The 26597-nt window shown below is 52.2% G+C and overlaps 1 protein-coding gene across 1 annotated transcript; it reads left to right on the forward strand.

Annotated features, from left to right (window-relative positions):
* Positions 1-14524: 14524 nt before the first annotated feature.
* NEFH (neurofilament heavy chain) lies at positions 14525-21838 on the forward strand. Its single transcript, XM_046641156.1, has 4 exons — positions 14525-15407; positions 17277-17476; positions 18504-18628; positions 20189-21838. The coding sequence occupies exons 1-4, from the start codon at positions 14525-14527 to the stop codon at positions 21297-21299; spliced, it is 2319 nt and encodes a 772-aa protein (XP_046497112.1). The 3' UTR covers positions 21300-21838.
* The last annotated feature ends 4759 nt before the right edge of the window (positions 21839-26597 follow it).

Genomic DNA, 26597 nt, shown 5'->3' on the forward strand with positions numbered 1-26597 from the left:
GGTCTGACTGTCCCGATTTTACGGACAAGGAAACTGAGGCTCAGGGAGGTGATGACTGGCCCAGGGTGGAAAGGGGACTCCTATCCACCTGCCCAAGGCCATGGGGCTCCACAGGTGGGCTTCTCTGTCACCCCATCACCCACCCTGTCCTAGTGGGCTCCTTCTTGCCTGGCCTGGTTGCCAAGATCCCTGTTCAGACAGGAGACTCAGTTCCAAGGTAAGAGACTCAGGGTTAGGGAGAAGCGAAGGGAAATCAAAAGCATGGATGTCAGTGATGACACTTTCAAGATCATTCTCTGTACCAATGCGGAAACTGAGGCTGCCCAGCCCATCCATAGCAGGGCTGGAATGGGACTCTGTCCTTCTTCCCAATGCACAACCTCCCCGTTATCTTGGGCGCCCAGGGAGCCTGGCAGGTTGCGGCTTGAGACAACCTGACTGTCTGTAAACGGGAACCAGAGAAAAAGGGGCAAGAAGGAGTGGTTTGCAAGCAGTTTTGCTGGAGAGAGCTCTGAGGGAGCCGTAAATCAGCCACTGTGGCTGCAGGTCTGGAGTGGGCACTAGTGCCCAGGAGAGGAAACAGGACCCCCTCTGCCCACCATGGCAACGGGGATGCTGCGGAGGCTGCTGCAGGGCTGGCTGAGTCCCCAGCCTGGCTGCAGCTCTGCAGAGGAAGGAATGTGGGAGGAGATGCTGAGTTGGGCCCAGCCCGCTCCAGCTCCAGCCGCAGTGAGAGCAGAACGTCCAGAAAGGCCCGCTGGGGTGTGGCCTGGTAACCTTACCCTGCAGCTGGGCGGAAGGAGAGGGCAGGAGGGGGGCTTCAGCTCCCTGCTGGGTCAGGCCTGCGGACCCAGGGGCTCATGCCTTCAGTGGCTGGGCCTGGAGAAAGGGGGCAGGAAGGGGCCCTGGGGCTGGGTCTGAAAGAAGCAGTGCCAGGAGGGGGCATCCAGGCCCTGCCCTGGGGAGTCGATGGTTTGGGGTGGGGACAGGGGAGACACAGCCCTGACACAATTCACTGTGTGACAAGATAGCTGAGGTGACAAAAGGCACTTGATGGATGATGATCATGATATTAACGACAGCAGCAAGGACAATAGCAGTTCTGCGTATTCAGTGTAGATGCTGGGCCGGTCACTGCGAGCCTCGGAGGCACTATTTTCCCCCATGTTACAGATGATGCAACTGAGGCCCAGAATGACAAGACAACCCGCACAGCTGGCTTGCTCCATCCTAGCCCCAGAGACCCCTGCGTGTCCCTCCTCCTGGGCTCCGAGCTCAGGCGGGTAGGACTCTGTCTGTCGCGGTCCCCGCTGTATCCCCTGCCCAGTGCCTTTCACAACCTGCACGCAGTGCACAAGATGAGTGGAGGCAGGAAGGCAGCCCCCCTGGGGGCAGAGAGGGGAACACCGAATCCCTCCCCCCCTCCATGTAAGTGGAGACACATTCCACCTCGCATCTGAATCTCACAAAACCCATGCTCTGATCTGAGTATCACAGTATCTCAGGAAGCAGCCAAGGCTTGGAAAGTCACCTCCATTTCACAGATGAGAAAACTGAGGCTGAGGGAGCTTATGTGCCTTGCTTAGGGCCCCCAGCCAGCCAGGGGTGGGCCAGGCACCTTCCCCGCCTCCAGAAGCCCATCAACCCTTGCTGGGGGAAGGCCGGGACTTGCCACCAGGAATAAATGGTGCCGGTGATGGCTAACCTTTAGGGAGCCTTTACGATGTGCCAGGCACGTGGCATCCTCCCACCAACCTTTCGTTTTTGTGACAGGTTTATTGAGATCTAACTCACGGACCAGACAACTTAACCATTTAAAGTATATGATCCAATGGTTTCTAGAAGATTTAGAGCTGTGCAATCACCACCACAATCAATTTTAGGACATCGTCATCTCCCTAAAATGAGTCCCTGTACTCTTTAACTATTATCCCTCAATTCTCTCATCCCCCCAGCTCTAGGCAACCTCTTATTCACTTTTTTCTGTATAGATTTGCCCATTCAGGATATTTCATATAATAGTGTCATATAATACCCAACAACCTTTTTTTTTTTCTTTTGAGGAAGATTAGCCCTGAGCTAACATCTGCTGCCAATCCTACTCTTTTTGCTGAGGAAGACTGGCCCTGGCCCTGAGCTAACATCCATGCCCATCTTCTTCCACTTTATATGTGGGACGCCTGCCACAGCATGGCTTGCCAAGCGGTGCCATGTCCGCACCCAGGATCTGAATCGGTGAACCCCGGGCCGCCGAGAAGCGGAACGTGCAAACTTCACCGCTGTGCCACGTGGCCAGCACCCATAACAACCTTTTGAATGGGGTGTTCTTCTTACCCCCATTTCCCACACGGAAGTATCTCAGGCTTGGACAGGTGGAAACCTTACTGAAGCAATGATGGGCAGGACTGAAGCTTGGGCCTGCCTGACCCCAGAGGTCCTGCTCTTTGTCATTAACTCCACCAGTTAGTGACCCTTGGCGCTCACTACCTACTCCACTCCTCCCCTCCTTTCTACCTGAACCCAGGGCCCTGCCCCCAACTTCCTCCATCATACCCAGGGGTTCTGCTGGGGAAACCCCAGGCCCAGCGACCCTACCCAGTTCTCTCCTGACTCCTGCTCTCAATCCTTCAGGCCTCAGACACGCCACCTCTTTTCTACTGCCCGTGTCCATCTGCCCATAGAAGACCAGGCAGCCTGGCTCCCTCTCTGTGTGAGTGGGAAACTGAGGCCCTGTGGAGGTGTCTGGGGTCACCCAGTGAGAACTGGCAGAGTGAGGACCAGGGCCGGATCCCTAACTCTCAAACCAGTGCTCTTCCCCTGGCCTATTTCGAATAGGAAGGCTTTATCTCCTCCACCCTCACCCCAGGCTGAAAGTGGTGCCATCAGAGCCATGGGAAAGAGGGGGGAAACTGAGGCTGGACCAGGCTAACGATGTGCCCAAGGCCACAAGCACTGAGCCAGGACTCACCTGCTGATCCCCCAACTTGCCCCCCACCACACGCTGCGTCAGGAGCTCCAATCCGTGGCTCCCACAGCCTCTGGACTTGCCCCTTTATCAGCCCTTATAAACCTGGCTCCTTACATGTTGATGATGAGGGGAGCTGGGATTCCTGTTGTCTTCACAGCTGTATTCCCAGCGCAGGCCTGGGCCTGGAAGAGTGCTCAGAAAATGTTTGTTGAATGGATGATGAAAGAAAGGAAGGAAGGGAGGGAGGAATGAGGTTTGAGGGGTGGGGGCGCCTGGTGCAGCCATCTGTACAGAGTCACATGATGCCATTTGCCAGCATCACAGGGTCTTACACCAGTTCTTCTGACTCCTAAATCTAGAACTCTTTGACATTGTGGGGTCTTATGTCTCTTGGAGAATCACCCTCACCATCCTGCACACAGTTTTGAGGGCTCCTGGCCCCCTGCGGCTCACCCACAGTTCCCCAGGAGTAGAGTCTCTGTACTGCAGGTGGAAAACCCTGTCCCATGCCACACAGCCCTGTCCTGGGGACACAACAGATGTGACTACACTTCCTAAAAGCCTGAAGCACAGGATGCACTTCAGCTGTCTCATTCTGAACCACAGGCCTGCACCGAGCTGTAGCCCCTGGCACACAATGCGGCAGTCCTGACACCATTCCTCCGCCGCCGCCTCCGTCCTCACACGGCCGCTGCCCTCCCCCAGGGGCTGCCGCCAGCCAGGGACGTGCTGGAATGCCCGTTAATGCTGCTTCAGCCACCATCAGGCCTGGCAGCCTGCGCCAGCAGCCTCAGGGGCAGGAGCTGCCTGCATTCCACGTCTGGGTCCCCCACTGACTCAGCAGGACACTGCTTCTCCTCCTTTGCCCCTCACACCATCTTGGTCCCAGGAGGCAGAGGGTGGGAAGGGTCCAAGTCTCAAGAACTCTCCCAGTGCCCAGCATGGTGCTGCAGACACAATCAATAACCATTGAGGGTTTTCTAGGCTGGAAATGGTGTTAGGCTTTTGCATATGTTTTTCCGCCAAATTGCAAAGGAAGCTGGTACTATAAGCACCCCATTTTACAGATACAGAAACTGAGGCACAGAAAGGCGAGGTCGCTTGCCCCGCTAGGAAGTCAGAGTGCTGGCATTCACCCTTGGGTTGGTCTGATCTCAGCGGTGGGCTCTCAACCAATAGGAGAGTGAGCCTCTCCCAGCAGTTACTGGGGGCGGCTGCTCCCCTTCACTCGTGTAAGGCGTCTGTCCTTGGAAGCCTAGCGCCAGGAACATCGTGAGAGAGGTGGCACATTCACCTTCATGAGAAATCCCCAGAGGATGCACGGGTTGCTGAACCTCAGCTTGTCCCTTCATCTGCAGTCACGAAATATTGAAGCCCGAAGGTGCCCTGGTGATTGGGATTGTCTAGTCTCCGCATTTTACGAAAGGGGTAGCTGAGGCCCAGAGATGCAGGGGACTTGCCCAAGGTGTTCCCAAGTCACAGACAACTAGGAACAAACCCAGGAACTCTGGACATCATGTCAATGCTCCCTAAAATCAAAGAATGTGAGCTCAGGAAACCACACCTAGGGCCTTCCAGTCCAAGCCTCCCATTTACAGAAGGGGAAACTGAGACTCAGAGAAGAGTGGGATCTTGCTAAGAGTGATATACAGGCAGGCAGAGTGTACCACTCATGAACTCAAAAGTTCCAGTTTTTTACTAGCAGTGTGACCTGAAACATATAAGGTGAACTCTCTGAGCCTTACCTGTGAAATGAAGTAATAAAACCTATACTATAAGGTCACTGTTAGTGGTATAAATCACACTGGCCCTTAGGCCAGCACCCAATACATATTAAGTGCTCAGTTCACAGTATTTATTATTAATATTGCTAGGCCCTTGTCATTTTTCCTCTCTGCCATTCTGCTGTCCAGGTCAAACGTTTCTCAGTACAGCATAGTGGGTAAGACTGTGGACCGTTGCTCCAGCCACTTGTTAGCTGGGTGACCTTGGACTAGTTACTACTCTGTGACTCTGGGCCTCAAATGCCTCATCAATAAACTGAGGATGGCAAGAACAGTACCTACCAGGCAGGGCTGTGGTGAGGCGGAAACAATGCTTCAGGCAAAGCCAGGCACACAGTTAAGTGCTCAATAAATCTGAGCTGCCACTCTTACTTGTTACTTTCACTGCCATATCTGACATCTGTCACATCCCAGGCTGCAGGGCGCCTGGTTCACCAGGAAGGGGCTGGTCCCCAACCTCCAGTCTCAGGAGTGCTAACGCAGCAAGGGAAGAAGATCCCAGAACCCTGTCCACACAGGGTAGTCGGACCCAACTCTGATTTCTCAGTGCCTGCCTGGGAACGGGAATTCCGAATATGCTGGAGGAAATCCCGATTTTTGCAGTTGTGGAAGTGTCCCGGAAGAGCCCCCATTTTACAGGTGCAGAAACTGAGGTCTGGGGAGGGAGAGGTTGCTGCCCACAGACGCACAGGCTGGGAGACAGGCCCATGGCTTGACGGTCCCCCAGGGAAGAGCCTCTTCCCCAGGAGCCCCGCCCCCAGAGCCCCGCCCCCTCCGTTTGAGACCTCCCTGCAGCCCCCGGGGACGCCTCTGACCCGACGCCGCGGCGACGAAGGCTGCCGGGAAGTGGGGTCCGGGGTGAAGGCGGCGCGCCCTGCTTCTCCCGGCCCGGGCCTTGGGATGAGCCCTCGACAATCTTCGGAGGCTGGAGGGAGGGCTCGGGCGTTTCCGACGCCGAGGGGCGGGGCCGACCGTGACGCAGGCGTTCCCGCCGCCGCCTGCAGAGGGCGGTGTTGCCGGCGCGATTCTGTGAAACCAGAGAGCCAACCTAGTATTCAGTGGCGCAGAAACAGGTTCTGTAGTCCTGGAGCCTCGGTTTTTTCCTCTAATGAGTTTGATGACAAGTCTCGTGAGGCTCCAAAGGGACCCGGATAAGTTTGTGAAAGGAATTAGAAGACACGTTGATAAATATGCACTTGATAAGTTTGTGAAAGGAATTAGAACACACATTGATAAATATGCAAGTTACTTAACTTCCCTGTTTGTTCATCTATAAATGGGGATAATTGTACCTTCTTTCCCTGTGTATATTGTGAGAATTGCAAGCTGTGGGAAAAATACATAGAAAGGGGCTGGCACCTTGTAAGCACCCAGTAAAAGGCAGTGATTTTGACAATGGGCAAAGCATGCCACCAAGCCAGGAAATAATGTCCAAGTCTGGGTTCCTGCCCTTAAGGAGCTCCAGCTGCAGAACCAGAAGCAAGGCAGCTGCGAGCTGCAGTGAAAGCTCTGGCTGGGAGTCAGACCTGCCACTGACCACTTGGGCCTCAGTTTCCTCACCTGAACAATTGATGGCCTCTGTGGCCCTCTAGCCTGGCTTCCTTGGACTCTGGCTTGTGAAATGGGTCCAAGATGGCTTATAATTAGATGTATAAGGTGGGGTAGAGTCTATAGGAAGTTACCACGAATTGCCTTTTATTCATTCAACAAACAACAAACCATGTTGAATAAGAGATGGCTCTTGCCCTTGTGGAGCTCAAGTCCAGTTAGGAGACAAATAAATTGCCCTTTAGAATACAGTGTTAGGGCTAGAATCAGGGAAAGGCAGGAGACTGTGGGAGCCCAAACGAAGCAGCTATCAAAACCTTGCGGGTTAGAGAAAGCTCCCTGAAGGAGGAGGTAACGTGGAATAGCTGAAAATAAAGAGGAGTTAGGTGAAGGGGAGGGGGGAGTGAATACTGAGGTGGGGGAAAGGATTTCAGACAAGCTTGGGGTGCAAGAGAATATGGCACAATCAAGAATTTCATGGTTGGGGCCGGCCCGGTGGCACAGCGGTTAAGTTCGCACGTTCCGTTTCTCAGCGGCCTGGGGTTCGCTGGTTCGAATCCCGAGTGCGAACATGGCACCACTTGGCACACCATGCTGTGGTAGGCATCCTACATATAAAGTAGAGGAAGATGGGCACGGATGTTAGCTCAGGGCCAGGCTTCCTCAGCAAAAAAGAGGAGGACTGGCAGTAGTTAGCTCAGGGCTAATCTTCCTCAAAAAAAAAAAAAAAAGAATTTCATGGAGGTGGGCCTGGAAGGTATGAGAGATTTCAGCAGAGAGGGATGTGGGTAGGGCAGGGCATACCAGCTCTCTCTGTCCATTCCGTCCAGCCCTGCCCCCTCCAAAGCCACCACCAGGGAACATTCTTGAGTCCTGCTTGTGCCTCCAGTGTTTACGTCCCCACCATTTGTTTACCCACTGCATACATCCCTGCACCCAGGAACTGATGGGCTAGGAAGGACCAGAAGGCACAGGCACCGGGGACTCCAGCACATGTCATCACCTAGGCCCCAGGACACGCACTTAGGGAATGAGCAGGGCACAAGGCACCAGGGAGGAGATGACATGAAGGTGGAGGAAGGCATTCCCTGGAGAGGCCCAGCTGTGAGCAGACAGGGAGGTGGCATGGGCTGGAGTTCGAGATTTGAATCCTGGTTGCGTGCCTGGCAAGTGATCTGACCTCTCCAGGCCTCAGTTTGCTCACCAAAGCTCCTTAGAGTGTGCGAAACACCTAAATGAGACAATGTGTATAAAAGACTTAACAGCAAGAGCTCAAGCAGTGAACTTGGAAGCTGGGTTGAGGACAGATCCAGAGGCAGTTCTGCTCCAGGGACACTCGCTCAGAATGCACATCCCCAAGAGCCTCCACCAGACATTCTGACTGAGGATCTGGGTGGGCCCAGGAATTTGCATTGGTGACCGACACTGAGGCAGAATTATTTAAAAAATTTTAATGAAAAGTACTTTATCTCCACTAGTTCCCCCTAAGGCAGACACAAATTCCAGCAAAGGCCTCAAGGTCAGCTGTCTCCTCCTTCCTCCACCACCAACCTCCCCAGAAGCCAGAAGGCAGTTCAGGCACCCAGCAGAGCTTTTACCAGTGTGTGTGACCGAATCCCCGGTCCAGGTCCGCTCTGGGCTCTTGCAGTCTTCTATCCATGGCTGGCGCCTGGCTCAGGGCCGAGGAAGAGGTTTCAGAAACTTTCCTGGCATGTCTTCCCCCCTGCTGATGTTTGCTGCTTTTGTGTCGTGCCGGGCTGCCGCCAGGCCCTGTATATCCTTGTACAGCCTGACTGCAGAGGGACAGGCCAGAGTGCTGCTGTCCCCGAGCAAGGCAAGCTTCATGTCCACCAAGCCGGGGGCTGTACCCACTTGCGGGGGCCTCTTTTAAAGCCCAGTAATGACTCATTTACCTGCCAACACTGACCATCAGGAATGAACTTTTATCCAATGGACAGTTCTCTCCACAAGCCCCAACACCCCCATTTAAGTTCATTGGCATAGAATCTTTCTAAAATGTACTATGGGCTGCCTTCTCTTCTTGATTAAAGAATGAAGCATCACTGAAATCTCTTTTTCAGAGAGCCGTTGTGGATACTGGGAAGTGCAGGAGGCCTAGGTGTGAGCCACAGCCTCTCCACCACCTTGCTCTGTGACCTTGGCAGATCACTTTCTTTTTCTGACCCAGATGTCCTGCTCCATATGGGAGGATGACCCTGCAGACTTAGCGGAGTTGTTGCGGACACCACGTACATCAGGGGCCAGCACACAGAAGGCAGGTGCTCACCACAGGGAAGCTGCTAAAATTGTTTTCTTGATGACTCAAGATCAATACTGTGAACCCCAATCATGGTTCCATGACTGCTTTCTACTTATCTGTCTCCTCAGGATGGGCTGTCCAGAAAGCTGAGTCAGACGTCGTTTCAACTTACTGCCTGGGAAGCCTCTTGCCCCAAGACAGTGCCAGTTCTCAACCCCCCTTGCTTCCACCAAGGTGCCAGAAGGAACCCCCAGAGCTCCTGCAGCTCTGACGGAAGCAGGAAAGCGCTGGGTCCAGTTCTAAAGCAGTGGTCCTATGGGAACCCAGCTGTGCCTTCCTGTGAACGTGAGAGGTGGCAGAACAGTCTTGTAGTTAAGCATACCTGCTGCACAGCCCATTAGACCTGGGTTCGAATTCCAGCTCCACCACTTGCTAGCTGTGTAACCTGGGGCAAATAACCCCACCTCTCTGGGCTTTCATTTCCAAACCGTGAAGTGGCGATAGTAACAGGATCCACTTCATATGATTGCAGAGATGACAGAGGCCAGGCATAAAAGCAGAGGCACCTCCATCCCTCCTTAGATGAGAGCCTTCATTCCTACTGCCACTTAGTCTCTTGTTCTAGCTAACAAGAGTATGACAGCCCTAGAGCATGTGGAACTCAGCAAACCCCATCCAGTTGTTAGAGCTGGTCCCTTAGGAAAGACGAATGGACTGTCTCACTCCCAGTCTCAGGAACCCAAGAATCATTCATCCATATTTGCCCACAAAGGGAACTGGAGCTGGGGAGATGGGGCGGATCTGTAAATCCACCCACCAGTTCCTGACCTTTGCCGCATTATTCAGACTCCCACCCGTCCCAGGGCGGCAGACGGGTGGGCGGGCAGGCAGGCCTGCTGCAGCCTTTCATCGCTGCGGGCTGGTCCCCTGGTGGTTAAGACTGTGGGTGGACCCTAGGAAGGGGAGGCTTATGCAAAACCGCACGTAGTTCAGTTTGTGCGGTCTGCTTCATAAAGGGAGTAGGGGAGGGAGGCTGCCTCCTCTTTACTATAAATCAAGCTGTGCAGAAATAGGACACCTCTATGGAGGGGGAGGGGGAAGATGGGAGGACAGAAGGGATAAGGAGGACAGAGAAATTGTGGGGAAAGAGGAAGGAGGGATGTAACAGAGAGAGAAGGCACCGAGGGGAAGGAGAAAGAAGTGGAGAAAGGAGGGGGCGAGGGAGAGACAGAGAATGTGGGGCACTATGAACACTAAAGGGGAAGAGAGGCAAGGAGAAAGAGAAAGGCCCAGCGCTTGGTAGAAATGAGATAATTAATAATTAATAGAATAATTAATTCATAGAAATAATTGCTGAACTCAAGAAGGACAAGGTAATACTAGGAGTCGGGGTAGTTTGCAGGCAATGGAGTGGGGAGGGCTTGAGCCCCAGGAAAGGTGACCACACAGCTCAGGCTGCGAGGCTCCAAGCCTGAGGGCGGGGCCACACTCTCAAGCCCACGTTTCGCAGACGCCCTGCCATGGCCTCCTCCAAGGGCCCCGCGGGCAGGGAACTGTCCGGATGTCTGGTGCTGAAATGTCCGCGCGATCACCGGCCTCTCGATCACCGGCCTCTCGGGCTGGGCTGCTCAACCAGCCATTTGACAACCACTTGTTAAGCACCTTCCCTATGCCAACCATTGTTCCACGAGTTCGGGAAATCAGCAGTGAATAAAACAGACAAAAAATCCCTGCCTTCATGAAGCTTACATGCTATGGGAGGAAACAAGATAGCAGAATTTCCCATGTTAGAAAAGGTCAAGTTGTATGGAGAAAAATAAAGTAGGAAGAGAATGAGAAGTTTAGCAAATGCACCCCACAACAGTGGCCAGGTGCTGTGCCCCAGAGAGGTGACACAGTGGTGCAGGATGCCCTGGCTGGGAGTGAGCCCCCACATAAACCATGTGCTGATACTGGGTCACAGGTCACTGGGGGTCTCAGCTGGACAACCTGTCGGAAGCCAGACCCCAACCCCAGCCAGCTGCCTGTTCTCTCTCTGGGGGCCACTCATTCCCCCACCCTCAGGCCATCTGGGCCCTTTTACTGTGCCAGAGAAATGGGCTTCTACCCCGTGTGTCCAGCACCAGCTTAGGCCTGGGTGATTTGAAACACTGGACTCAACTCTGCTCTATCACTGGGTCAATTCAGGCAACCCACTTCCTCACTCTGGCCTCAGTTTACTCATCTATTAAACAGGGACAATGACCCTTGCCTAGCGAACCAGGTTTGAGGACATAGCAAGGAAAAAGTGGTGGCTGAGTTCTCTCTACTGTACACAAGGGGGGGATTCCCCCTCACTAGGGTCTCATTCTTCAGAGTCCCCAGTGCTCACTACAAGGTATAAGCCTGTAGACAATGAATGAATGAAGTGAGTGACAGCAATGCCTGGCTGATGTTCACAGAGAGCTGTACTGCTTTATCCTTCACACTTCAGCTCTGTTCTTAAAGAGCACTAACCTTGGGGTCCACAGGAGCCCACATGGCACCTCAGGGAGAACAGAGCCTGGAGCTCAATTCTGAGTGGGTCCTTTAGTGCGGGCCACCATGGGAGACAGTCAGGGGTAAGAAGGGCTTGTGATCAAACAAATTTGGGGAACTCAGCACACTCAACTCACCTCTGGGAGATTCCCAATGCTCATCACCAAGTCTAGGCTCCAAGAGCCCTGTTGAACTTCTTTAGCCATGAAACTCCTCTTTTACTCTCCTTTTTGGAGGAACACTTGTCATCATCCTCAAGAAGGTGCCTTGGGAAATGCTGGGCTGGGATTTGGGAAGGACTTGAGGAGACAATTTTAGAGGCTTATGGGGTTCTGGAACCTCAGTGTCTTGTGTGCGCCTATCACATAGCAGGTACTCAGTAAACATGTGATGGCTGGATGAATGAATATGATGTTCTACTCACTTCCAAATGGTAAGAAGTGAGGGGAGGGAGGTGAACATTATTTGAGACTCAAGGACTCAAGGAAGAATCATTTTTAGCCCCCTCTAGACAACAAGTTTGGCTAGAGAACTGATGGAATTTATTCATCTATTCATTCATTCATTCACCCAATGACAACACAGAGTGGTAAGAGCAATGCAGCAAATTAGCACTGGGGACCATGAAGGGGACAATTAACTAAATGTAGGGGTAAAGGGGGCCAGGGATAGCTTCCCAGAGGTGAGCCTGAAGGGCCCTTTGGGGAACTGAACTCAGGGCTCCCACCCTCATTTCATTTTTCCAGCCACAGGACGCATGCTTAGGACTTCTTGCTTGGAATCCATAGGCAGCTGTAATCCCATGGTTGTGGCCCCCTCGCCTTGACAGAATCCATCTTGGCCCCCTCCCCTATTTCCTTCTGCCCATCCCACCACTTCCCCTTGCTGTCAGCTGCTTGTCAGCCTTCCCACACCCAGAGGCTGTATCCGCATTATGCAGATGACTGAAAAGACCTAAAGGAACAAGGCTCTAATGGCAAAATTCCAAGCAGAATGACAAGTAAATGGGGAGCCATGCGAAAGCATGGGGGCCCTGCTCAAGCCCCCCAAGTGCCATTCTCAGAAGCCTCTGACCAGACACTCACCTCCATCCTCCCAGCACCAACTGCAAGCCAGCCTCTCTGCCCCCTGCAAACTGGAGCCTGACTGGATCTTTCAATGGGAGAAAAATGCTTCATCATGTTCTGCCTCTCCATGCACAACCAGAAACTCCCTTCCCCCTCCTGCCTCCTCCCCAGCGCACTCTCCTTCCAGTAAAACGTGGTTAAAGGGACAGCACCATCACTCCCCAACTCTGAGGGTCTGCTTAGAACCAGGGGTCTGGGAATGAGGCAGAGGGCAAAGAGAAAAGAACTGGCAGAGGTCTTTTCTTGGGGGGGGGGGGGTCCTGTCTGTCCCTATCCTGGGGACCCCACAGGGAAGCCAGTGTAAACTGGAAATGTAGTGGGGGTTGAGATAACTGCCTGAGGGTGGTTCAGATCTGGGAGGGGAGTCTACACTGACTCCCCAGAGAGTCTCAAGGGTCTCTTTCGGCATCTGGCATCTGTGTGTGTGTGTGTGTGGGGGGGGGGGGGGGTCCTTTCAGCTCCCAGTGGAGGAGCAGGACAGCCCAATTGTGTAGATGGGAGAACTTCATGGAAAACAGGGGACTGGACCCCTAGCAGAAGGTGGAGGGACTGGGTCCCTGGCTCCTGGTGTGACCCTGCCTGATCATTCACCCACTCCTCCTTAGGTCCCCAACTGCATAGCACAGGGGTCAGGCAAGGGGGAAATTGCATACCATCCTCCCTTCCCCTCCCCTCCCCTCAAGGTAAAGGCAGAGGTTAACCCCTTTCTCCCCAGCAAGGAGAAGGCCCTGTCCCCAGTGCTGAAGCCCCAGCAGCAGCGCTGCCCCCACTCCTACAGCATCTGACATGAGCTAAACTCAAGAAAAAGCCAAATAACACCAGGAGTCGCAGAGCCCCCCAAATCCCAGGGAACCCCGTTTCTACCTGATCCCCCATTATGGCTTATGGGGGTGAGGGACTTTGGTACTTCCAAAGCATCCCATCATTTCCCAGGGAGAGAGAAAGGATGCCTATCGCAGGACCAACTTGTCTGTTGTGGGGGTGGGGGAGAGATGAGAAGTTGAAGCTGAGGGGATGGGAGGGGAGAGGGAGAGAGACGGATTTCCTAGTTGTGGGGAAATGGTTGCCATATCCACGCATGGGTTCGCCTCCCTCACTTCAGCCAGAGACCCCCAAAACAGTAGCCGCTGGGGAGACACGGGTCTACGTTTGCAGCTTGTCCCAGGGCAAAGCCCCCTCTTTGTACAGATGGGAAAACTGAGGGTGGGGGGACACAACTTGTCCAAGGTCATTTGCCCAGCAAACTGTGGAGCTGACCTCAGTGCGCAGACCCTGGCCTGAGTGACTTCTACCACACCTGTCACTTCCCCCAACCCCACACAGGGGCCAGCTCTCCCAACTTCAGCCCAGTCCCCTTCAGTGCCCCAGTCTGGGTTCTCTGATCCTCACACAGCCTATGTTCCCCCTGCCTAGTCAGGGGACCCTCTGCCCCCTTCACTGAGGGTCCTTCTTGCTGGGGCCAGCTGCAGGGTCTCCCGCCTCCTATCCTGCGGAGACCACTGTGCCCCCCATCTGGGCTTCCCTTTCTCCATCCTCTGCAGTGTCTCCCATACCCCCAATTCAGGGTAGCCTTGCTGCTCTTCCAAACTCCAGGTCCCCTTCCCCTGTTCTGAAGCCGGCTGCAGAGTTTCTTAAGCTCTCTCCTGGTGGCCCCTCTAGCTATTAGGGGAACAGTGTACCTCCATACAAGGGTCTTCTAGCTTTACCCTCTGTAGCATCCACCACGACTCCATTCAGGATTACTTTGCTCCCTTCCCTATTCAGGGGGCCGGCTGCAGACACTATGTACCCCCTGTCCTGAGGATCTCTCTAACTATTAGGAAAATCTTGTGCCCCCTCTCACTCAGGGTCCCCTCATCCTACTAATTAGAGTCTCCCATCGCCCCATCCCGAAGGCACCCTGCCCCTATTTCCACCAGGTCTCCTTGTCTACTCCCCATTTTGGGCCCCTTCTCTTATTCTGACCACAGTAGCAGTGTCTTCCAACCCTCACCCGGGGGTCCCCGCTGGCCCACTCCAGGAGTCCTCTACCCCCTGACCCGACCTCGGGGGTCTCCTCAGACGCGGCATCGGTTCCCCTTCATTCCTTGGTCCCCCTGCCCCGCCCCTCTCACTGCGGCGAAGCCGACCGGCCCGGGGCCGAGGGGGAGGAGGCGGAGAGGGCGGGGCCCTCCTCCCCCGCCTCCCCCCCCCAACTGCCGAGGGGCTGGACCCGGCCGGGCTGCTATAAAAAGGCCGGCATCCCGGTGCTGCCGCAGTGCCACCCGCCCCGTCCTGGCCTCGGGCTCCCTCTCCGCCGGCAGCCGCACCTGCTCCGGCCATGATGAGCTTCAGCGGCGCGGACGCGCTGCTGGGCGCCCCGTTCGCGCCGCTACATGGAGGCGGCAGCCTTCACTACGCGCTGGCCCGCAAGGGCGGCGCGGGCGGAGTGCGCTCCGCCGCCGGCTCTTCTAGCGGCTTCCACTCGTGGGCGCGGACATCCGTGAGCTCCGTCTCCGCCTCACCAGGACGCTTCCGCGGCGCAGGAGCCGCCTCGAGCACCGACTCTCTAGACACTCTGAGCAACGGACCGGAGGGCTGCGTGGTGGCGGCCGCCGCGGCGCGCAGCGAGAAGGAGCAGCTGCAGGCGCTGAACGACCGCTTCGCCGGCTACATCGACAAGGTGCGGCAGCTCGAGGCGCACAACCGCAGCCTGGAGGGCGAGGCGGCGGCGCTGCGGCAGCAGCAGGCTGGCCGCGCCGCCATGGGCGAGCTGTACGAGCGCGAGGTGCGCGAGATGCGCGGCGCCGTGCTGCGCCTGGGCGCGGCGCGCGGCCAGCTGCGTCTGGAGCAGGAGCACCTGCTCGAGGACATCGCGCACGTGCGCCAGCGCCTAGACGACGAGGCCCGGCAGCGCGAAGAGGCTGAGGCGGCGGCGCGCGCACTCGCGCGCTTTGCGCAGGAGGCCGAGGCGGCGCGTGTCGAGCTGCAGAAGAAGGCGCAAGCGCTGCAGGAGGAGTGCGGCTACCTGCGGCGTCACCACCAAGAGGAGGTGGGCGAGCTGCTGGGCCAGATCCAGGGCTCTGGCGCCGCGCAGGCGCAGGCGCAGGCCGAAGCGCGCGACGCCCTCAAGTGCGACGTGACGTCGGCGCTGCGCGAGATCCGCGCGCAGCTCGAAGGCCACGCGGTGCAGAGCACATTGCAGTCCGAGGAGTGGTTCCGAGGTAGGCGCGTCGGGGTGGGAAGGAGGGGGCGCTCCCATGCTGGTCGGGAAGCGAGGGGCAGAACACAGTAGCGTAACCCAAGGGGACGCTGGTGGACTCTGTATGGAGGTGGCAGGACTGGAGAGTGCCCTGCTCAGCTTCCCCCTGCGATGTGCCTGCCCCTCAGTTAAATAATGGTTTCACTTTGGGTCTCTTGTGGGACACCTCTTGCTTCCTCGCAACTCTGGGTTCTCGTTTGGTTGCCCTCTTCCAGGATCCTTATGTCTGTCCTTCAAATCTAGGTTTCCTCCGCTCCCCCTCCCAAGGTTAGGTAACCCCATTCCGAGGCCCTTCTCCATCAGTTTCCTTCTACCGCACCAAAGCAGTGCTGGCCGCTAGTCACAGGCGCTTGGGGAGTCTTTGTCCTTCAAAGTAACATGCCTTCCCTGCCCAAGGCTGCCCATCCTCCTTTCCTGCACGCTGCAGGGGACCCCATTCTCCTCCTCACTACATTCGGGGAGGGGCGAGGCATTCTCACATCCTTTCTCCCCGGGGGGGACCATCACCACAACCAGTTGGTGCCTGAGGCCGCCCTTGAATGTCCCCTCTCCCCTTCAGAGAACCTGGGAGCCTCCCAAGTTCGCCCCCCTCCCCCAACTCCCTGCCACCCTGAGTCAGCTAGATTGCAGCTGCAGCAGCTCTGAAGCTGGGCCCAGCCGCTGCAGGGTGACCTTGACCAACACTTGCCCTCTCTGGTTTTCATTTCTTTTTGGGTTGAAGGTGTGGGGGTCGACCACCTGGGCTGCTGACTCTGGGGAGCTCCATGATCCTTCCCGAAGCTGTATAAAACTCTTGCATTGTTCTTGGGAGAGGGTGCAGAGGCTTCAACGATTTTCAAAGGGTCTGTGATCCACAGTGGCTAAGAATCCTCACCCACCTGGATGGTTTCTAAATCTTTGCGGGCACTAGCAGGGAAAGCCAGGAAAACTGGGATTTGGATTCACGGCTTTTCCTGTTCATTTTCCTCTCCCCTGCAGTGGCAGAGCCATCCCTCTCCCAGCTCTGCAACAAGGCTCTCTGCTCTCTTGAGCTTTGTCCTTCACACAGGCAGACCATCCCAGGACTTCTGGCCCACCCAGCTGGCTTGCCTTCTTCTCCCACTCCCAAGACTCAGGCCCTGGGAATCACTATCTTGGGATTCAGGATGTTCACTTTCAGGAGATGGAGCCTAGTCTCCAGACCTCCACTGGCCCCAGAAGGTCTTCTGGGAACCAGCAGCTCCTTGCTCACAGGGGCCAGGGTGTGGCTGCCGTTGGCGCAGGGGCTCTCGTGCTAGTGAATGCGCAGCCAAGTGGAGGGAGGGACAGAGGAGCTGGCACACAGGCCCCAGGCTCTGCAGTGACCTTGGGCTCTGCACAGCAGAAACCTGCAAGGAAGGGGCTGTGGCTACATGGTGGCTCACGATGCCTTCATGCCTCCACAGGTCACCAGTTCATTAACTGTTCAGCCAAAGCTCACAGTTAAGCTCTGTGGGCCAGGTTTCACATCTGAACCCCCAGCACTGCCAGCCCTTGCTGGGGAGCTGAACCAGGCATTAAGACCAGAAATGGGGATTTCCTGTGCCCTGCAAGGTTTCTGCATCCTGAGTTGGGAGAGACAGAGTCTGATCTTTGGAGCCAGATGGACACTAGATTTGAATCTCAGCTCTGCTGCTCACTAGCTGAGTGGCCTTGGGCAGTAGTCATTTGTCTATCACAAAGGATAGGATGAGTTAACCATCCAAGATGGTACCCAGCACCCAGTAGGTCCTTAATCCATGTGTATCACTAGATACACTAGAACTCAAATCTAAGTGTGTCTAACCCTGTGCCGTGCCTCCTTCTCCCCCAGTGAGGCTGGACCGACTATCAGAGGCAGCCAAGGTGAACACAGACGCCATGCGCACAGCACAGGAGGAGATAACTGAGTACCGGCGCCAGCTGCAGGCCAGGACCACAGAGCTGGAGGCACTCAAAGGCACCAAGGACTCACTGGAGAGGCAGCGCTCTGAGCTGGAGGACCGTCATCAGGCCGACATCGCATCCTACCAGGTGGGCAGGGCTAAGGCAGGGAGCCAGATTGCCTCACCTATTTGGGTGACCCTGGACAAGACACTGCCCCTCTCTGAGCAGGGTTGCAATGGTTAAGACCATGGGCCTTGGAGTCAGACATACCAGGGGTACCAGCATGTCTTTCTAGCTGTGTGACCCCGGGAAAATTACCTCCTCTCTGAATCCGAATCCCTTCAATGCAATGGGAAAAAAAAGAAAAAGAAAAAGACTGCCTGCTGTGCAGAGCTGTGAAGGTTAAAGAGATAGATAAACTTTTCATGAGATGAGTATGAACATGCTCAGCAGGGTCTTGATCACAGTGGGCATTCGGTAAACAGTAACCAGTGTCTGTGAGTGTGGGTAGCCTGGGGAAGGCCTTGGCAAATTCTCCGCATTAAAGACAACTGGCGAAACAAAATATCAGTTTTAAAGAGCTTATTATGCAAGTAATTTGTAGTGATTGGACAAAAATTAGAAAATGGATAAAGCAAAAAGGAGGCAATAAAAATCAGCCATAATGTTTCCCTTTAAGCAGTGACTGAGTGGGCATGAGGACAGGGGAGAAGCTTCAGCCCGTATTTACTATGCATCTGTGTATCAGTTTCAGTCATCACCAAGAGGTGCTTCTTGAGCCCTTCCTATGTGGCAGGCACTTTGGAGCATTGCGGAAACAATAGGGAACCAAAGCAGACAAGGCTCTGTTCCCACTGAGCATTTTCTTAGCTTATAAGATCTGTAAAAATTCACCCATCATCCCACTCACCAGTGATAACCATTCTTGGGATCTGGTGTGTTTCATTGCAGACCCTTCCCCAGGCTAAGGTTCTATACACAGCAGGATTTTTGCTCCACATGGTTTCCATGTCCATGAGCGAAGCCCCCGCAGCTTTGACAGGGCGGGTATTGGCCCCAGAGAGCCTGGTTGGACGGGACTGCTTTGGGGTTGCACACCCCCCCCTCAGCTTCTCTGATGCTGAGGGTCAGATGCTGGCTGGCACATGACGTGTGTATGACCTCCCCTCCCCAGGAAGCCATCCAGCAGCTGGACGCTGAGCTCAGGAACACCAAGTGGGAGATGGCAGCCCAGCTCCGAGAGTACCAGGACCTGCTTAATGTCAAGATGGCCCTGGATATTGAGATTGCCGCTTATAGGTGAGGTGGGCCAGAGGGCCTTCAGGGTGGTGGGGAGCCTTTAGGAGCCCTCCTTCTTATGAGGAGCTAAGCCTTGGGTTTCAAGCCCCTAGTGGAGCCTCTTTGCCATCTTAGAGACAAAGAAAAAAATTTTTTATTGTGGTAAAATGTGTATAACATAAAATTTACCATTTAACCATTTTTAAGTATACGGTTCAGTGGCATTAAGTATATTTGCATTGTTGTGCAACCATTGCCACCATCCATCTCTAAGACTTTTTTCATCTTCCCAAACTGAGACTCTGCTCATTAAACAGTGACTTCCCTCTCTCCTCTCCCCCATTTCCCCAGGCCTGGCAGCCACCTTCTACTGCCTGCTTTGGAGGGAAAGGAGGTACTTGAGTTGTCAGGGGCCCTTGCAGTTCTCTCTCTCTTAGAGTTTCTTAGCTCTCTGAGGATTTGTTTCCTGGGGAAATAGAACGGGGGTGATAACAGTACCCACGTCATGGGGTTGTTGGGAAGAGGAGCTAATCCTGTTCACGAGCTAAGCCAGGTGATGCAGGTACCACTGGGGTGCCACAGAGAAAGCCCTCCATAAATAGCAGTCATGAGAAAGCCGTGAGACCTCCCGGCTTAGCAGTTTGCTGCTAAGGAGGAGGGCTAACCCCTTGAGGACCTGTCCCACTTGCTGGCTGGTGACCTTCACTTCCCACCTCTTGGCTATGGTCTGTAATCTTGCTACTCAAATCATGGTCCACAAACCAGCACAATTAGCATCATCCACAAGCTTTTAGAAAGGCAGATTCTCAAGCTGCACCCCAGACCTACGGAATCAGAATCTGCATTTTAACCAGATCCCTGGGTGTTTTGTATGCCATTAAACTTGCAAAGCACTGGTGTGTAGGGGTCACCCCTACACTTACTCTGAGGCAGGAACTACCAGGTCCTTTTTATTCATTATCTCAGTGAAACAACCCTCTGATGTAGGGATTCTTATGATCTTTTGTTTTTTTTTTACCACTGAGGAAACTGAGGCTTAAAGAGTTTGAGTGGCTTGACTAAGGTCACACATCTAGTGAGTAGCAGAGAGTAGAAACTGCTACTGTCACCCTACTCCTAAAACTCAAAGGATGAGCATCTAAGGTGACAAGAGACCTTTGAAATTCAAATGGGAACATTGTAAGGCCTCTTAAACCCAAATTTATAAATGTGGAATTGTTTGCTCCAGCTCCCACCTTTCTCTTAAATAGCATTTTAGTTGAGGGACAATAAATGTAATTTTTGTTAATGTAGGCGCTCTCTCTTGAGGACCATTTTTCAGGGGAAAAAAAGTTTTATTTCATAAGTTGCAGCCTTAGCTGCATTAAAGAGCGATGACATTGCAGTGCAGATTCTGGGTGGTTCCTGGGATGATTTACTAAGTGATTTTCTCTAGTCTCCAAGTGCCCACCATTCACATTCCTTCTTCTGTCAGAGTCCACAGCTTTGGAGGCTGTGGACCTTCAGAGGAACTCCACAAGACCCCCCACTCATCAACCTGCTTTGAGTTAACAGTAACATGTTCCATTATCCATTCTGCAGAAAACTCCTGGAGGGCGAAGAGTGTCGCATTGGCTTTGGCCCGAGTCCTTTCCCCCTTCCAGAAGTACTCCCCAAAATCCCCCCCATATCCACTCACATAAAGGTCAAAAGTGAAGAGAAGATCAAGGTAGTAGAAAAGTCAGAGAAGGAAACTGTGATACTGGAGGAACAGACAGAGGAGATCCAAGTGACTGAAGAAGTGACTGAAGAAGAGGAGAAAGAGGCCAAAGAGGAAGCAAAGTCTCCCGCAGCAGGAGAGGCTGCGTCCCCAGAGAAGGAAGAGGCCAAGTCCCCAGAGAAGGCCAAGTCCCCAGTGAAGGAAGAGGCCAAGTCTCCAGCCGAGGTGAAATCTCCAGAGAAGGCCAAGTCCCCAGCAGAAGTGAAGTCCCCTGAGAAGGCCAAGTCTCCAGTGAAGGAGGAGGCCAAGTCCCCCGAGAAGGCCAAGTCTCCAGTGAAGGAGGAGGCCAAGTCCCCTGAGAAGGCCAAGTCCCCAGTGAAGGAGGAGGCCAAGTCCCCTGAGAAGGCCAAGTCCCCTGTCAAGGAGGAGACCAAGTCCCCAGAGAAGGTCAAATCTCCTGTGAAGGAGGAGGCCAAGGCTCCAGAGAAGGAGGTCCCAAAGAAGGAAGAGGTCAAGTCCCCCAAGAAGGAGGAAGAGAAAGCTCCAGCCACACCAAAAACTGAGGAGAAGAAGGACAGCAAGAAAGATGAGGTGCCCAAGAAGGAGGCTCCAAAGCCCGAGGTCCAGGAGAAGAAGGAACCTGCTGTGGAGAAGCCCAAAGAATCCAAAGCTGAAGCCAAGAAGGAAGAGGCTGAAGATAAAAAAGCAGTGACCCCAGAGAAGGAGGCTGCTGCCAAGGTGAAGGAAGAGGCCAAACCCAAAGAGAAGACTGAGGTGGCCAAGAAGGAGCCTGAAAAGCCAAAGAAGGAAGAGACACCAGCAGCACCCGAGAAAAAAGACGCCAAGGAGGAGAAGGTCACAGAGGCCAAGAAGCCTGAGGAGAAGCCCAAAACGGAGGTCCAGGCCAAGACGGAAAAGGCCGAGAAATCCTCTAGCACAGACCAGAAAGACAGCAGGCCTCCAGAAGACAAGGCCACCAAGGGGGAGAAGTGAGGCAGGGAGAAAGAAACATCCAGAGCAGCCAAAGAAACTCAGGAGGGTCTGGGAGCTCAAGGGTCGGTATAACAAATTTTCATGTTTTTTCCCTTTTCTTTATGTAAGAAGAAACTGTACTTAGACAACAGGGCCCTCGCTCACCAAACAGGAATTTTTGTTAGCAATATGTTAGCAAGAGGGCATTCCTAATCCCCGGCCCCACACCCAAACTCTCCCCAGGCGATGGACAATTATGTTATGATAGCTTACGTAGCTGAATGTGATATATGCCGAATGCCACATGTAAACACTTGACTATAAAAACTGCCCCCCTCCTTTCCAAATAAGTGCATTTATTTCCTGTATGTGCAACTGACAGGTGACCGCAATAATGAATGAGCAGTTAGAAACACCTTATGCTTGAGATGTCTTAACCTATTCCTAAATGCCTTCTGTTTTCCAAAGGAGTGGTCGAACCCTAGCCCAGAGCTCTCTATCCTGGAAGAGCTGGAGCAGGTGGGGCTGGGCATGGCCACTGAATCATGCCAGGGCGCACTTTTCCACTGGAGTCCACTTTCAATTGCTTCTGTGCAATAAAACCAAGTGCTTATAAAATGAAAATGCTGCTGTGTTATTTATTCTCTTTCCCTGGGCGGGCTGGGGGACAGGGCCAGGGGAGGTCTAGATGTCACAGGACAGAGCGAGCATTAGAGGTCTTGTGTAGGTCTGGGACAGTTACATGGCCTCTCGGGCTATTTCCTGGGCAAACTGTGCCGGGCAATATGCTAGGTGCTTTATTTTGAATGTTCTTTAGACGGGCCGGGTGCATGGTTTCTCAGTGTGGTCCATCAACCACCTACATCAGCATCATCTGGGAGCCTTATAAAAATGCAGACTCGGGGGCGGGCGCCGTGGTCGAGTGGTTGGGTTCGCGTGCTCTGCTTCGGCGGCCCAGGGTTTCGCTGGTTCGGATCCTGGGCGTGGACATGGCACTGCTCATCAGGCCATGCTGAGGCAGCATCCCACATGCCACAAGTAGAAGGACCCACAACTAAAAATATGCAACTATGTACCAGGGGGCTTTGGGGAGAAAAAGGAAAAAAATAAAATCTGTAAAAATGCAGACTCTTTGATTCCACCCTGGACCATTGAATGGGAATCTGAGGAATAGGCCTGGGAAAGTGCATGCTTCACCAACTCCCACTTGATTCTAATGCACACTGAAGTCTGGGAACAGGTGCAGTCCAAAGGACATTGAACAGTCTTATTTATAGAGCTCTGCGTATGTCCTCTTTTGTAAGGAGGGATGAGCTTTCCGAATGAGGGTCATATGTAGCTAATTCACCTGTAGTGAAGACGACAGTCATCACTATTGGGAATAATTTATCAATTCACTTAATTGGACTCCAGTATACTTTTCCGGACACGATTTTGGAAGCTGTGGTGCTCTTGTGGATTTATGTTGGGGTTTTTTAACTGTAAAATTCTTGTGCAGTTTCCAAGTTTAGGACCTTGTGTAATGATACCTTGTGTTTTCCTAGCACCTCTGCTGGGAATTGCTTCTTTCCCTACCCCAACCAGATGGTTCTCAGAGCCACCATATTTTCTAACTGCCCTATACCACTGGTCATTAGTGATTGGTCCAAGGATGGCCACCTGACCCTAGGTAAGCCAATGAGAGCCCATTTCCTGGGATTTTAAACTTGGGACCAGTGAGAATCGTTGGCAGTCTTCTAGTTGTGGAAGGTGGGAGGATGTGGGAGTCAATAGCTATGGGCTGCCATATTTCCAGCCTTGTGGAAAAGCTAGTCTATGAGAAACGGTGAGATAGGTGGACAGAGACAAGATACCCAGAGAGTTATGGTAGATTACAGATCCCTGAGTCTGATGTTCCTTTCCAAGGCTTATTGGCCATTCTTTGAGCCAATAAAGCCTCTTTTTGCCAAAGCTCATTTGGGACATGGCTCTGTAATTTGCAATCAGAAGAGTTCTGAATAATATAGTGACTGAAGGGGGTGGTTGTTTGCTAGAAACCAAATAATCTCTCAGGGAATGAGCAAGTGCCCCCTCGAAGTACTGACCAAGGTCAACTCCTCAGCCCAGGGTCCACATCTCACCTTCAGCAACAGTTTCATCTGTCACTGGTCTAAATGTTTAAAAGAAAGTGCCAAGACAGTGTAGGGAGGTCACATTTAAACCAAGGAGTCTTTAAATGCCATTTTAGAAATGGTTTTGATTGGCTCTTCAAGTTATCAAACATGTTGAAGGACTCTATGAAAACCTAAGCATTAATTTTCTTAGCAGCTCATCCCACGGAAATCAGACAGACCTCCACAGACCCTGGCACATAGCTACAGTATCTAAATATCAAGCTGGGATCTGGGATCTGGGAAATCCTTTGTGTCTTGTCTGAAAAAGAATCACAGTTGGCCGAGTTCCCCAAATTGCTTATAATGATAACAACTATCATTTGTTGAGACAACCATGTTTTTAGATAAATTCTCTCCATCCATGTGGGAACTTTTCAAGGTAGCTATTCCAACGCCTATTTTATAATGGTGAGAAAACATGTGAGGTGAGTTGCCGAGAGTCATACAGCCAGTAAGTAGTAGAGCCAGGATTTAAACCTACAATTTAACTCCAGAGTCCATATGTTTTCTGTAGTACCATTCCATAGAATCCTGAGCAAGTTGCTTTGGTGTTTCGTTGGTTTAATTTTGGTCATCAAAGGACTGCTATGTAGGGTGACTATTGTCCCGCTTTGCCTGGGATGGAGGTGTTTCCCAGGACAGAGCTTTCAGTGCTAACACTAGGAAAGTCCTGGGCAAATGAGGATGAATTGCTCTCTCTAGTGTTTGGGCAGCCACTTTAGCACTTTCAGAATTTTATGTCCCGCCTCTCCCAATTCATAATTGAAGCCCTAACACCCAATGTGACTTTATTGAGAGAGAAGGTCTTTAGGGAAGTAATTAAAGTTAAATGAGGGGAATAAGAGTGGGGCCCTAATCCAACAGGACTGGTGCCCTTACATAAGAGAAAGAGACACCAGAGATCGATCTCTGTCTCTGAAAGCACAGAGAAGAGGCCATGTGAGGACATAGAAGGCAGCCATCTACCTAGAGGAGAGGACTTACCAAAAACCAACCCTGCTGGCACCTTGAGTTTGGACTGGTAGCCTCCAGAATTGAGAAAACAAATTCCTGCTGTTCAAGCCACCCAGTCTGCGGTATTTTGTTATGGCGGCTCTAGCAGACTAATGCAAACACATAAAGGAATTCAGAGGCTGGCCTAATTGAGACACTCAGGGGTGGTGCAAGTTTAGGTCCAGCTAGATTCATGGGCTGAAATGAAGTCACTGGGACTTGATCATGTCCTATCTCTCAGCTCTGTTTCCTCAGCATTGGCTTCTGTGATAGGCAGCCTCTAAAATGGCTCCCAGTGTCTCCCACCTCCTCGTATTCATACTCTTTTGTAATTCCCCCCGCCCCCCCCCCACCCCCTTGAAGGTAAGCGTGACCTTGTGACTTACTTCTAATGACCAGAATATGGCAAAGTGATGGGATGTCATTTCTCAGAGTAAGTGACAAAAAGAGTCTGGCTTCTGTTTTGCTTGTTCTCTCACTTGCTCGTTCTGATGGAAGCCAGTTGCCATGTTGTGTGCTGCTCTAAAGAAAAGCCCACAGGGCAAGGAACTTAAGGAGGCCTTGGCCAACAGCCAGTGAGGGACTGCAGCCCACAGTCCAACCAGAAACAATCCTGCTAACAACCACGTAAGTGAACGTGGAAGCAGCTCCTCCCGCTGAGCCATCAGATGAGACTGCAACCCCAAACAACACGCTGATTGCAGCCTTTTGAGAAATCTTAAGAAGCAGCACTCAGCTAAACTCCCCCTAGATGATAGATATTTGTTGTTTTAAGCCACTAAGTTTTGGGTAATATGTTACACAGAAATAGCTAACTAAAAGAGCTTCTGTCTTAGGAAGACCTTCTTTTCATAGAGATCCTAAGTAGCTCTGGGCTTGTCCCTTCCAGGTACAAATCAGGGAGAGAGAGATTCTGTCCCCATCAGTTCAACCAAAGTCTGAGAATTGAGTCTCATTAGATGATTGGGTCATGTGCCCATCCTGAAATTAAGGGAACATACTAATGGAACCTGCTGGGTCAGTTTCCAAACTCTAGCTCCAGGGATTACATAAACTGGACCTGACATTTCAGAACCCAGGGACAGAGAGGATTCTAAAATCTTCCAGAGAGACAAAAATAGGATCAAGAACTAGAATGACCCTGAACTTCTCTGCATCAATGATAAAAATGCCTGGAAGTAGATACTGATAAATTAAGTGTAAGGATAGAAAAAGGGCAATTTAAATCATACAAAGTCTCAAATATTACTTCCCCAAAATTCTTTCTCTGAAAATTACTAGAGGATATGCTCCAACAAAAGGAGAACATAAACAAAGAAATAAAATATCTGGGAATACAGAAAACAGGGACTATGACAAAGAAGAGATAAGAAAAAAATCCCCAAAATGATGATAAAGAGGAGTTGAAGGATAATAGCTGTGCAGCCCCTGTGCAGACTGGAGTGGATCTGGCAGAACGGGGAATTCCAAGAAAAAAATTAAACTGATAAATTATTTGACATGATCCACCATGTATAAAATTGAATTGAAAGCCTTTTACTGAACTATTGGAGAATGTGAGATTTAGTCAATTTCAAAGAAAATAAAACAAATAATAAAATAACTCCAAGACAAACAAAAAATTATGTATGAGAGGAAGTGTAATTATGGTACACTAATCAATTCAACAGGTAACAATATTTACATAAAAATAACAAAAGTGATGCATATGGATTACAGCAAAAAGTAAGAAAAATATATGGGGAAGATGAGGAAAGGGAAAATGGAGTGTGTAATTGATCAAAAACATTCTTATCTCATACTAGTCCGGAGAAAGTGCTTAAAATTGATAAATCAAAGGAAAGACTTAGAAACTACCACAGACTAGAGGAAACTGTGGCGACACAATGACTCAGTACAACGTGGGATCCCAGACTGGATTCTGGAACATTAGTGGAAAAACCAGTGAACTCCAAATAAAGTCTGTAATTCAGTTAACACAGTCATGCGCCCGTCAACATTTCAGTCAACAACAGACCACATATATGATGGTGGTCCCATAAGATTAGTACCATATAGCCCAGGTGTGTAGTAGGCTATACCATCTAGGTTTGTGTAAGTGCACTGTATGATGTTCGCCCAATGATGACATTGCCTAACGACGCATTTCTCAGTATGTAGCCTTGTTAAGTGA

This window comes from Equus quagga, chromosome 15 (genome assembly GCF_021613505.1).
Source record: "Equus quagga isolate Etosha38 chromosome 15, UCLA_HA_Equagga_1.0, whole genome shotgun sequence".
Lineage (NCBI taxonomy): Eukaryota > Metazoa > Chordata > Mammalia > Perissodactyla > Equidae > Equus > Equus quagga.